Raw genomic sequence first — 13,162 nt, 5'->3', positions numbered from 1 at the left:
CCATCCCTGGAGACATTCCAGGCCAGGCTGGATGGGGCTCTGAGCAACCTGATCTAGTTGAAGATGTCCCTGCTCATTGCAGGTGGTTGGACTAGATGACCTTTGAAGGTCCCTTCCAACCCAAACTATTCTATGATTCTATGAGGAAATCTGTTTTCAAGCAATCCTAAGGCAGAACAGCCAAACAGGAGAAAGGTAAGCAGCGAGCAGGAGATTGCAATAATGACCTCAGCCTTTCCCAGTCATCCCTCACTGCCTTTTACCTGAAAATGCCACAAACCTTGTGAAGATAATACCCATGACGAGCTCACAGTCAACTAGTATTTGTGATATGGTTCCCAAACTCCAGCAAAGCAGCTGAGGACACATGCCTTCTGTATGATGGCAAAAAAATCTAAAATCTCTTAGCGCTGCTCAAACTCAAAGTGTTTCAGTAAGAAGAGGAAGTGACCAGGCTAAGGATGGAGCAGATAGCTCACTACAAGATACAGCTAACTGTAAAGCTGCTTTTAAATTTCTTCTTTCTTAAAGAAAAACAAACCAAACCACTAACTCCCACATCATGTTTTCAAAACACAATTTGGACTGAGGATTACTTTCAGACTCATTTTATCGACCATCGTCACTTCTTTCAGACTCTGAAGAACCAGTTTTTAAATTACTTACCAGCCACCAAAAAAACAACACTGGTCTGAAGTGTTGTATTTTGTTTAAATTTGCTCTGTCTTCATGCAACTCAGCAATTTACTCCTACCTCTTAACCTTCCTATTAATTTACATTTTCTCAGCTATCCGTGCAATTAGTGCATTTTAAGAAAATATCTGGTAGTATAGATCAATTTTGGAAGAGGCCAGTATTTTGAAAGTTTAGACAAAAACCTAGGCCTCCAAGAGATCTGAGGAACGCAGCAGGTCATTCCATGCCCTAACACACACCAAAAGCTTGAATGCTAGAAAAACCTTTAAAATGATGTGAGGCAAAAATGGGTTTTGAGGGAGGGAGTAACTTTAGAATAGCTCTTCTGTAAAATCTGTGATGTACTAAACTGGTTTGTCTCAAGAACTGCACACTGAAACCGAACCATTCTCAGTTCCAAACCAGCTCCAGTTACTACAAGGCAAGGCTGCTTGAAAAATCATGTATGCAGCAGGTTTAGATTCCAAAAGATGACATACTTCACAAACTGCCTTTAAAGGTGAAAATAAGATATTTAAGAAGCTGCCATGACTTGTCAACTAGCCTGTAGAAAAAATGAGGGAAATATACCCATCGGTTTCAAACCCATATACATACCACAGTGGCTACATCTCACTTCTATTGATCTGATTTCTAAACAGCAGTTGTAAATACAGCACAAAAATCTGTTTTCATATCACTACACTGAAATTCTTGAGCACTTATTATATTTGTATTTCAATAACAGACAACTGCTTCCTGTTTCTCAAAGTAAGCATTCCCATTTGTGTAATTACTCCTGATGACTTTGAGCAGAGACTATACACACAGTAGGCAATCACAAAACCAGAGACATTAAGAACAGTCAATTTTATATTTTTTAAAATTTAAATTAAGAGTTACGCTACAGCTCACTGCATGAGTAAAGAACGAACGCTTACCACACTCACCCTTTTCCCTGTTTTGAGCATAAAAGATGGAAGATCTATCTGAAAGCAGCATTTCCTAGTGACTGCGTGTGGGGAAGGGCGGGAGAACAAACCTGTCCACAACATGTGAAGAGAGCTGCGGTTGGGGACAGGCAGAGGAGCACGAGAGCAGTGTGGTTCATCGGGGATGGGTGGTGGAGCACGGCCAGCGAGGAAACATCACCTGAAGCCTTTTTACATGCCAGCTTTTAGGAGGTTAATAATGACAAGTGACCTTAACCAAAGATATTTGTATTTGGTTCAACATTCAAGCATCACTAGGTTAAGGTCTTTTAGAAAAGGAAACTGGTAAGAATGAAAAAAACCAAGACCCCAACCTTATGAATGGCAATTGGTACATGAAGTTTAATTTAAATAAAATGTTATCAGGCCTGTGAAAACATGTTGAAAGCCAAATTGTGTTACGAGTCTAAAAATCACTGAACAAGATATGAACAAAATAGTCAGTTTTCAAAAAAAAGCAAATATAGCTTTAATGCTAGTCATCCAAAATTGACAGTAGTCTATTAATAAGGCAAAAATAGTAATTTTCTTTTAATTTTTAACCTACATTAAGTACAATCAGCAACAGTTGCCTTATCGAACATGTATCGAGATCTTTTAAAAGCAAGGTCAGCAGAGAATGCCAACTCACACATTGTAAGATCTTCTCAACATACTGACAATTCCATAGAAACCTCTGAAAACACATCTGGGTTAAGGACTGGATTAATGCTGCAGAGTGGTTTTGTTAAATGTGTGTATAATTTAATTCTCATGCGCCACAATCACATTTCAGTGTTATAGCCATGTAGCACAAATGACATTTGTTGCAGATCTAAGGGTGGGTCAATATACATGAAACCATAGAAAAATGCCATAAAATACTCTATGCAATCTTTAAGCATCCATCTTCAATATAATTGTATTTACATATTTTTATGAACTTATGTAATAAGCCACTGAAGACATTTTTACAATATTTATTAGATTATGAATTTATAAATTCAAGGACTCAGAGGCACATAGTTTAAAAGGCCAAGACACCGAAACTAATGAACTCACAGAAATCAGAATATTTATGGACGTAACACCAGTAAAAAATAAAAATCACATCCAAACTAAAAGCAAGACTTCTTAAGAGTCATCCTTCAAAGTTAGCATAATAAAAAGTTCTCATTTCCCTCAAAGAAAAATAATTCATCCCACCTACCAAGCTAGAAAAACCTATTTACAGTTGTACTTTGATCAGAAGTATCATTAAGTTGTGTAATACAGCCACTTCTATTCTGCCATTAGAATGTAACATTTCTTTTAAAGTACAGTTGTATTTACAAATGCATAAATATGATAACTGATCTTCATTAAGGTCTGAATGAAGACAGGTTGTTAAGTCACAATACAAACGTGTTAGTGGAAAAAGTGTTTGGGGCAGCTGCATATTCAGTATCATTCTCAAAGAACAGGAAGCCAATACTTCTGATAAAGCTCAAGTTCATCAACTAGACCAGGTCTTTAATTATGTTAATGAAGATTAAACCTCTTCTGTGTTAATTCTTTACACTGGTTTCTTCAGTCAACTTTCACCACACTGTATATTTTGGTTACAAACCAAAAGCATGCAAAGAATCCAATTGTCCCTAAAAAACAAACAAACAAAAAGTTGCACATTAGGAAAACTGACACAGGAGACATCAATTTATATCTGTTGTTCATAAATCAGGACATACATTTATGCAATCTGCTGTCTTTAGTCTTCACTACATCCATCAGATAAAGTACTTGGTCTTTGTAGGCATCAACTACTACGTAAAGTATCTCATTTTCACCATCATCAAGATGATCACGTGGAAGATCTGTGTTATTTCTCTCTGTACATATTTGTTCTTTGTTGATTCATTATACCCAGTTCAACCTCTTCACATTGCTCTATTTCACCCTTCTTCAGTGACTGGTCATGTATACTTCACCTGATTTGCTCAGCTGGTCAGAATATCGTTATTATATTTAATAAACAAATTAGACTGACAGCATCAGAAGGTATTTGCATTTCTTAGTTATACTTTAAGGTCTTGGAAAATTAAAGCACTATCTGTCTGTATAACTCAAGTAAATAAAAATTTCAAACCACAGTACAGTTACTATGCAACTTGCACTTCCTGTTACAAATGTGTTACATACGTTAAAAATAAATGCTTCTGAAATACTTAAGGCAGTCAAAAAATATAAGCAAATTTGAACTGAAATTCAAGGACAAAGACTGTTTCACTGATAGTTTATAAGTCTTTTAGCTGAAGAAAAATAGCTCCACCCCTTCTGTTTGTGAAACTCCAACAGAAGTTTTTAACAAAAATATTCTTTTGAATGCAAAGTAATCAATAGAGCTGGGCTTTGTTGATCTAACTGCATTACTTCAAAACGCAGCATCAATGAGAACGATAATGGACTCAACAGCAACTCGGAACACCTGTTACGGGAGCCTTTGTTTCCCACAAAACTAGGACAAGAAAAAAGCCCTGAAGATTATCTGATTTTTGCCTGAGTACCTCTTCTAAAACCATAGCCTTAGCTTATGCAAGAGCCAAGTAAGTTCTTTAAAGGAAAAAAAAAAAAGAACACCTTTATTTTAGATCTGATAAGAGGCACAACAGAAGTTGTGTGCTAACTCATTCACCCTACAAACGTGGAAGGAACCATGAATGATATAACTTTTTTTTTCCTTCACGCTTGCTAAACTACTGATGTTTAACTGACTCATTTACTATGATACGTAGTTGTGGTCCCAGCTGTGAATCAAAGATTTGTCATGTAGCTCCTGGTATTTTGCCTGCTGAGTCTGATCAATGACCTGGAATGCAGCACCGATGCAAGCGCCTGAAGCATGTGTTACCCTGACAGAGCAGCAGGGCACTGTCAAAACCCTTCCTGATCCTGACAATTTTTAACAGATGAGTAAGCAGCAGCAGAATACTTTTGATACAACAATTATCATTTTCTCCTTTTAGCTTCTTTATCATCCTGACATAGGAAGTCAGATGCCCTTAGAAGCAGTTTTTGCTAAATTGCTAATATGCTTTTTCATTTAAGATACTGGAGAAGAAATTCCTGTCTCTTTACCCAGCTTCTAACCTTTTCTGTAAAACCTTCTCGCAAAGCACTTCAGTAAATCTCAGAGAACTGAACATAGCTGCCTTTGAATGTGTACCAACCTCAATGGACAAAATTTGAGGGAATGGTCCTATTTCTTAAGATTCAAGAGCAAAGCATAATTTGCACTTAACCTTGTGGGAAGTAGATTAAAAAAAACCATCAAGCATATGATGTTTCGAAGTTCTAACCATTTGGTTAACTTCACATGTATTCTCCTCTAATTTCAGTACAAAGTGAAAACTAAATAAAAAAAAAAGGTATGCAAACTCTGAAAGCTTAGTTCAAGTTGCACAGCATAACTTGCGTCTCCACTGTCCCAGTTATGCAATGGCTACCACAGAAAGCATCTGAAGGGGGCTGAGAGTAAAACTACCTCTTCTCTGCTGGCTTGTGAACCTGCCCTGAAAAGGGCTCTCCAAATTTGCTGGCAGGCACCAGACAGCCAACTCATCAATTGAAAGTGTAAGCAAAGGAAAAGGGAGATGCACTGGACACAGCTTAATGCCTCTAGACAGTAAGGGCAAAAGAGGGAAATTATTAATATATGGGCACCTTAGGTGCAGAAAGGCAGCTAAGCCAAGTCTCAGCATAGCAAGTGTACTGTGAATCCCCTTTGTCTTGAATATGTGCACTCCAAAATTACTGTATGCATCCAAAATAAACAGACTGAACAAAGAGTCCGGGTAAAGCCAATTCTGGTTTTGGCCTAAACTGTTTAGTATTGAAGGCAGACATGCTGAATATCTATTGGAAAAGCTAATGAAACTAAATTAATTGCCTTTACACTTATGTAAGGCCTAATTATTTTTTCATGCTACTTTGTATGTTTGCACTGCATTTAAAATTGATCTATGTAGAGCAGTGCACATCTGTTTCTAGTTGAACAACCATGCATCCTTAAAGTTTTCAGTTCAATGAGACTATTAGTAAATCCAGATCAGAAATAAAGGTTATGAGAAAGGCAGGGTGGGAAATAAGATGGAGAGATAAAGGGAGGTAGAATCTCTGATCTACATATTCAGAACAACTTGCTAACTGGTAAACAAAAGATACATAAAAGTAAAGATGATGTGTAACTTACAAAACATCCGCGAGCAATGCCAAAACACATTAGACTGACTTAAAAAGGATGGAAGATAAAACTAACCACTTTTGGAACACAGCTTGACCGCTTTTCAAAGAGATTATATAACATACTGAAGTCTCATTCCCTCCTTTTAACAGGCAATGACCCAAGAAACTCCTTGCAGGCTCTTGCTCCCGTTCATCATCATCTGCATTCAGTCATGGTGCACAAACAGCTTCAGTATTTCCTAAGCTGAAGTGGTGGTCTTTGAAATTAATAATTTGGTTACGCTTAAAATGAACACCATTCTCAAATGTCAGTTCTTTCCCACTAAATTTTTTTTCTTCTCCTACATTAAGTGGAAATGAAACTTCTGCTTATAGTAAGACCTGTATTAAAAGCTCTGATGACAAGTCATTTGTGTTCTAGAAGGCCTCAAAATATAACCTTTATAGCTGTGTACATAAATCCATCTCAAAGCCTTAGGAATCATTAAACTTTATCATAAAGATGAAGCTTGAAATAATTTAAACCATTGATCAGTCCAAAGTGCTTTCACAAAATATTGCTCTGCAGGGTGAAAGTCCACAAACACTGATTACACTCTGCTTAGTCTTTAAGATTTTTGGGGAGTTGGTGGTTGCTGCCTTCTTGCATCTTTCACAGCCATTCCTCCACCCCAAACAAGAGATGTGTGTGTCTAACTGAAGATTCCTTCGTAGTACTGAAATGAGGGGACAAAATCTTTTGTCATCTTCAGTTACTGAAGAGGAAATTGAAGTGCAAGCACTTAAGTCAGGTGGCTTTCCAAAAGCTCACAATAAAGATGACAAGGTTGTGACAAGACCACATCAAAAAATAGTTAAGAAGTTCTGTCCCCTGCCTCTGCTATTTCAGTGCAATTGGGAAAGAAGGTAAAGAAATTCTGGAAGACATCGATGCAAAGGAAAAAGGTATTCTCTTTCAACTTTTACTCCTCTTTCTTCCTTTCTCCTATTCCACAAAAGCTGTATTTTTTCCTTAATTGACACTGTAACTTTAGACTTAATTTTGTGTGATTTGAAATGTATTTCTCCAAAGGCAGCTAATGAAAGAGTTTGTCTCATGACTAACATAGGAACGAAATCTAGAGAAATATTTATCACATCTGATGGCGTCATATTTGAAGATCTAACTACAGGCCACATCTCAAATTAGTAGTAGTTTTGCCTCATCTTCACTTAATCTCTCTCACTAAAATTTGTGATCACAGAGTTAAATGCTACACAACTACCTAGAAAAAAAAAAATCGAAGATTTATATATACATTTATGATCCTGTATGCAGATAAGTTTTGCCAGGTACTCTACTGTGAAAGCTAAACTCAAAATTTGAAATTAAGGTTCAATATGCTTACCTGTGAAAAGGAAGAAGATCAAAACCATAATCATGGTATAACCAAAGTATAAAATGGTGCTAGCTGTTCCTGTGATTTGCAGTTTAGAAAAAAAATAATGTATTGCATATATTAGGAAATAAACTGCAGTGAAACCACTAGTCAGAAATGAGCGCCACTGCCAGTGATAGTCCTAGAAGGTGTGGGGAAAAAAACACAACACGCATATGAGTAACATTCCATAGATCTCTAATGCACTGACCCTATCACTGAATGCAGAATCACTTTCTATTATGGCTTTATCCAAAAGTGAGTTTTTACAATTTTTATCTCCAGCAAACAACCTACATATAATCCATATTGCATTAACTACACCATTCCCAATTAGAGATAAGAAATCTAAAGATCAGTATCAATTAGGCAAAAATCCAAACCCCCAAATAAACCAGACCTACTATTGCCAGCTAGAGAGATTACTTTTTTTTTCTCCCAAGGTTGGGCATGTGCAAAAATGCACGAGTTAAGAGTTAGACTCTAAAGAGTTAGACTTTAAAGACACGATATCTGACTAAGCAGTACTCAGTGTATGGTTTTAATACAAGTTTTGCCAGAAGTAGCCTGCTTCACTTTTTAAAGACATGGTTTAAGGACAACCAGTAGTGGTGTTTATGTTGAATTCTGGAATACTTATTTCCAGTTACAAAAGCCTTAAATTTTATAAACATTCTTAAAACCACATCAGGTGTGAATACTAAAGAATATCTCTTACCTCTGCACATAGATGGAAGTAGCAGAGCAATATCGTGGCCTCAGAACATGTAATAACCAAAATAATGAATACCAGAAACAGGAATCCAAACATGTAATACATCTGGTGAGACCTAGAAAAAGGAGTTAAAAAAATAATTAAAAGGGACACTGTGCCAATATTATTTCTTCATATGCAGTAATACCACCTTCACCTGAAGTATTCTCCTTCCTACTGAAGTACTATCAGTTGTGTGGTCATAAAATTGGCTAATTTGTTTTCTAAATGAAGAACAGGAGCCTTGGCAGCTCAGTTTGAAAACCATGAGAAAGCAAGGCCAAAGTATGCTCCTGGTTGGGCTTTTAGGGAAAGAACTGACTAGACATAATGAGTGAAGTTATAGTTCCAGTGAAGTCAGCGTGACCTCTTCCACTGACTTCAGCAGAACTTGGATTTCACCTCACATTTCAATCAAAGGGGCAGAGCTGTAAAATAACAAGAAATGTCAAATGCTGTAGCTGTCTACATAGAGTAGAGGCACCTATTCAAGGTTCAGAAACAGTTTAACAAGATCCAATAACTAAATTGTGCCAGAAGGAAGACAAATCCCTCACAGTAGATTAGTTTGTCAGTGTGCTATGAGCTCACATCAGAATTCACTTACACTGGACTAGTCTTTGGTCCTTTATCTTTTAAAATAATTACCCTCTGGTGCCTTTACAAGGATTTCACAAACTTTCTTCTTATTTTTTCTCCCAAGAGTATAATAGTAATACTTTTCTAGTTCAACAACAACTATAAAAATACCTCTAGTCAATTTTAATATACTTATTGCTCTCAAGTTACGTACCATATGTCAGCTTCAGGGCCACTTACACATGAAGTGAGAGAAGTCGCATGAGAAAAGTAGCTATTTGAATATTGCAGGTCAGCTGTAAATCGCTAAGCATATCACGGCCACTTCTCTACACACCTCAGCATGCAAAACAGGCACTGAATATCTTCTAAACCACAAAGTGTTAAAAAGATGTTAACATTTAATTTTTTATTGAATCAGTATTCTGGTAAGCCTGCATCACCAAAAATCAGTCAAACCACCTTGAAGAAACACTTTTATGAATAAATTACCACCTTTTATACAGGGAATATTCAAATAGATAGTAGTTAACTTACCAAATACTATTGAGAATAAAGAACAACTGTATAAAGATACATCCAAAAGGCAGAATCCCGCCCATAACAATGCCAGGTAATGGCTTTGTATAGAATGATTGCTCAGGAATCTGACGAGGAATTTGATTTGTGCGAACAGGGTGTTCAATAGCCTTTAAACAAAAAAAAAAGAAATTTCTAAATAAATAACATGTCAATATATGGCACTACCTTTTTGCTTTACTTTTGAAATGAGTGGTTACAAATGTCTGGTATTGGTTTTGACCATGTACATACCCAGCCACCCCTACATCTGATTTTGCTACCAACCCAGCTACCAAGATTTGCTAGGCAAACAAGCTAAAAGACGGCTCTTACTAAAAACATAGCCACAGGTATTTTGGACTTCCCTTTTTATGATTACTCTGTAACAGAGCCTGAGCTGATCTCTCACTTTTCAGCTGGGGGATAGTAGTGGTGCAGACTCCTGCTTTCCCCTTCTAGAAGACACTGTATATTGTGTTTCAGGATTTGCTCCAGGAATCACATGAGGGTAAATTTACAAACTAAGGGGATTCAATCTGGCAATTAAATCCTAATTTATGATGCATGCATAGATCAGCATGGTGAGAGGGAAAAAATATAGGCAGATAAGTGCATACTTTGCCATCTTTCCCCTTCTGTAAAGATTACATCAAAAGCATCCACAGATACTTGGTAGGTACTTGCTTTCTGTTTTGAACATATTTATGACACCTGTCACTTTGCCTTATAGTTTATCAAATCCTCTTTTCTTAAAGGAACTGCCCCTATATAGTGCAGGAGCGTTTACTGGAATTTCAACCTGTTTATGAGAAAAAACCCCACTGAATTATAGTTAAGAACAACAGGATAACTACAATCAACTTCAAAAGTGCATTCTAAGATATTTAAACATTCTCTGAAGGTTATTCCATGAGACCTACAGAGAGCTGGAACTCTGGCTTCCTATATAGAAAAAAACCACAAAATATCTGAACTTACAGATCTTTCCATTTTGGGGCACAGCAAACCTCTTTTTGAGCAAAAATGGAATAATTGATTTCACTGTTAAAGAAGGTTTGGTCACCAGTGTCACAAAGAGCCCTCATTTAAGTAAAATTGGTCAGTCTGAAAGTAAATCCTGATTAATGTCTGCCAAGCAGTGGTGACCATTTACAGAACACTTATGCAAACAGATCTGACAAGAACTCTGACAACTTGATCAGAAAATATCTTTCTGAAGACTGAGTGTAGAGGGCAGACAGAACCAAAAAACATGGGGAAAAAACAGAAATGCATAAGTTGCTTTCCCTTATGCTCGGCTGGGTCAACACACTTTTTTAGTAATGAAAGAATTAATGCTAATTAAAACAAAGAAAGCCCACTGCTTTGTCCGGAGCAGTCGCTCAATTAAATGATAACCCTAATCATTGCAGAGAAATATCACCACCAACAACCACTCAGTATCAAAGTCTTGGAATATCAAGATTGGATATCTAATGCAGTGCTAAAGTAACTGAACAGAACAGAAGCTGACAATGCAACTGGCTTAGGCACTACCTCTGTCATATGCTATTCAGTGAAAAATATACATGTGGGTATACACGTGAATGCACATACTCACAAAACAATTTCACCAACACTTACGTTTTTCTTAAAACCAAAATAGGCACCAATAAACGTCAGCGGTACAGATATGCAAAACCAGAGTGCCAAAATAGCAACCAAAGTACCAAACGGAATAGCTGCTGAAGAGCCTTCGCCCCAGAGAATGAGGTTCATGATAAAAAAATCTGCAAACACAATTCTGAAAAATACATAACACACTTAAAGCACAGAAATACTCCTTAACATTTAATAATGTTAAAACAACAGTAGCACTGTATGAAGATTTCAGCGTAAATCTCTGTTAAAACCAAATGACACACTCAAAATATCCAAATGAAGAGGTCAAACAAGCAATTCTTCGTTAATCTACTGGGACTGAACTCCAGCAGAGGCTGACGTTCCAATAAAACAATTTCAAATATATGCTTGTCTTAACTACACTTCAGGGTAAGACTGCTTGCTGTGATTAAGTAGAAGAATTTATCCTAGTGTTTATACAGTATATGACACTATATAGGACCAACTACAGTGTGGTCAGGGAAACAGCCTAGAGAGTAAAAGAAAGCAAGGAAAAAGTGTGTCTGTCTAAAACTTACTACTATCATAATGCTCTTAACCTTTCATTGTGGTGAGAGTAAAAAAATGTTTAGTAAAAAGGAAATCTAAAGATGATATGCCAATAACATACTCATCTTTGTCAAAAATGCCATGATATTCTTGTAGCTTCTGGAATAAAGGTATGACGTAATAAAATTTGCTCAGATAGCTGAAACTTAAAAATTAGCTATGCATGTCAGAGAAGCAATTTAATTCTTTTAATCATGGCTATATTCTCAACTTACCCAGGACAAAGGAATGATGTCAGCAGGACATTTGTTTTCCACTTCTCACCTCCAAATGCTGTATTAAAACATTTGACAGTCATCAAAACATGCATTAAGCTTACAACTATTAATTTTCCACTCCATTTACCTGTTATACTTAGCTCCTAAATACTCAAATAATGTCCTATCATGCTCAAGTTTAAACCAGTAAACTAAATCTTCAGTAATAAAACTGAATTCCCTCAACATATTGCTTAATCATGAAGCTTCAAAGAAATGTCTCAGACCAAGGTCAGGAAAAGTATTCAACTAAATAAACCAGGTCTCTGACCACTTTATCTGTTAAAAGAAGGAAGTAGATCTGTAGCATATTCAAGTCTTTAAAAAACAGCTTAAACCTGGAGTGATTAAGAAGTTTAAGCTTTCCAGCATTTGTCTGCAGGTCTTAGTAGAAAAAAAAAAATCTAAATACGTGAAAAGCAAGCTTAACAGTTTTCTTGAAATAACTCTTGGCTAAGAATCCTACAAGAAAGTCAGGACTAACACGCTTACAGGAAGCAGTTATGTTCTCTTGAGTCTTAACGGCATTAAGCAGTGGCGATACCAAAAGACCAAATATAGCTTTATTAAGAAAATCTCTATGAATTTGCACTACGCTGATAAAAATTCTAGTCAGCATACTTTCAAATGAAAAATATCCTGCTGGAATTCAGTGAAGCTGACAATTTCATCTGAGCACTGCCATAATGACATGCTTCTTCACTTCAAGAATCAGAAGTGACTATGGCTAGACTGATTTTAATTACGTTTCTATTTCTTCACAAAGTCTTGTTAGAAAATGGCACTGGTCATTAAGTTTAACCATTTAATTCAACTCAGGTTTCACTTTTTAAACGCAATGTTGAAAAAAACACCCACTTTTAGAACTGGATATCCATTTCAGTTGCATTTTGGTTTATGTCTCACATTGTTTGTGCAATATAAGGAAAAACACTCATGTTTACATGCTCTATACAGGGTATGTACCACTTCATGTTAAAACAATATCTCTGGATCAGTCACTCACGGTCTCAGTACTTAAACACAACATTCAAGTCTCAGCTATATTCCCAATAAGTATAATATGAAATGTAATTATTACTAGTTACATCTTCACCAAAGATACTGGATTCAATTTACTTTCAATACACTTCAAAATATCCTTCAAAACATACAATATACACTAATTCTGTCCTCAATTATGGTCTTAGTCCTAAAGACTCCTTCCATTTAAATCTAACTGGCTTGAAGAGAAGGGCAAGGAATATCACATCACTACCATTGTGGAAAAACTCCCTACAAAATACAACCTCAGAGGTTCTCCTCATGTGCAAAGGACAGAACTGTCAGAAGAAAGAACTCCAATGCCTACTGTCAGGTTGAAGTTCAGGAATAAACCCATTTAGCCCCGTATGTTCAGAACTACAATAGTCCCAAAGACCCAGCTCGGTCATAAACAGACTTATACCTTGAGTAAGGTAGTTAAAATAAACTGTGTGCGGAATGGCACGCTTCACCTTAAAATAAACCAGAAG

General features: G+C 36.5%; 1 protein-coding gene across 1 annotated transcript in view; it reads right to left on the bottom strand.

Moving 5' to 3' along the window:
• Positions 1-2,112: 2,112 nt before the first annotated feature.
• TM9SF2 (transmembrane 9 superfamily member 2) overlaps positions 2,113-13,162 on the bottom strand; it is a 28,725-nt gene continuing 17,675 nt past the window's right edge. Inside the window, exons 12-17 of the mRNA XM_065829713.2 lie at positions 11,607-11,664; positions 10,804-10,963; positions 9,157-9,308; positions 8,005-8,116; positions 7,257-7,428; positions 2,113-3,284 (exon numbers count right to left, since the gene is read on the bottom strand). Of these exons, the coding sequence (XP_065685785.1) occupies positions 3,217-3,284; positions 7,257-7,428; positions 8,005-8,116; positions 9,157-9,308; positions 10,804-10,963; positions 11,607-11,664 (722 nt within the window). The 3' untranslated portion in view covers positions 2,113-3,216. The remainder of the gene's footprint in view (positions 3,285-7,256; positions 7,429-8,004; positions 8,117-9,156; positions 9,309-10,803; positions 10,964-11,606; positions 11,665-13,162) is intronic.

This window comes from Patagioenas fasciata, chromosome 1 (assembly GCF_037038585.1).
Source record: "Patagioenas fasciata isolate bPatFas1 chromosome 1, bPatFas1.hap1, whole genome shotgun sequence".
Classification (NCBI taxonomy): domain Eukaryota; kingdom Metazoa; phylum Chordata; class Aves; order Columbiformes; family Columbidae; genus Patagioenas; species Patagioenas fasciata.
Note: the sequence above shows the minus strand (reverse complement) of the source record. Positions and strands in the feature narration are given on the sequence as shown.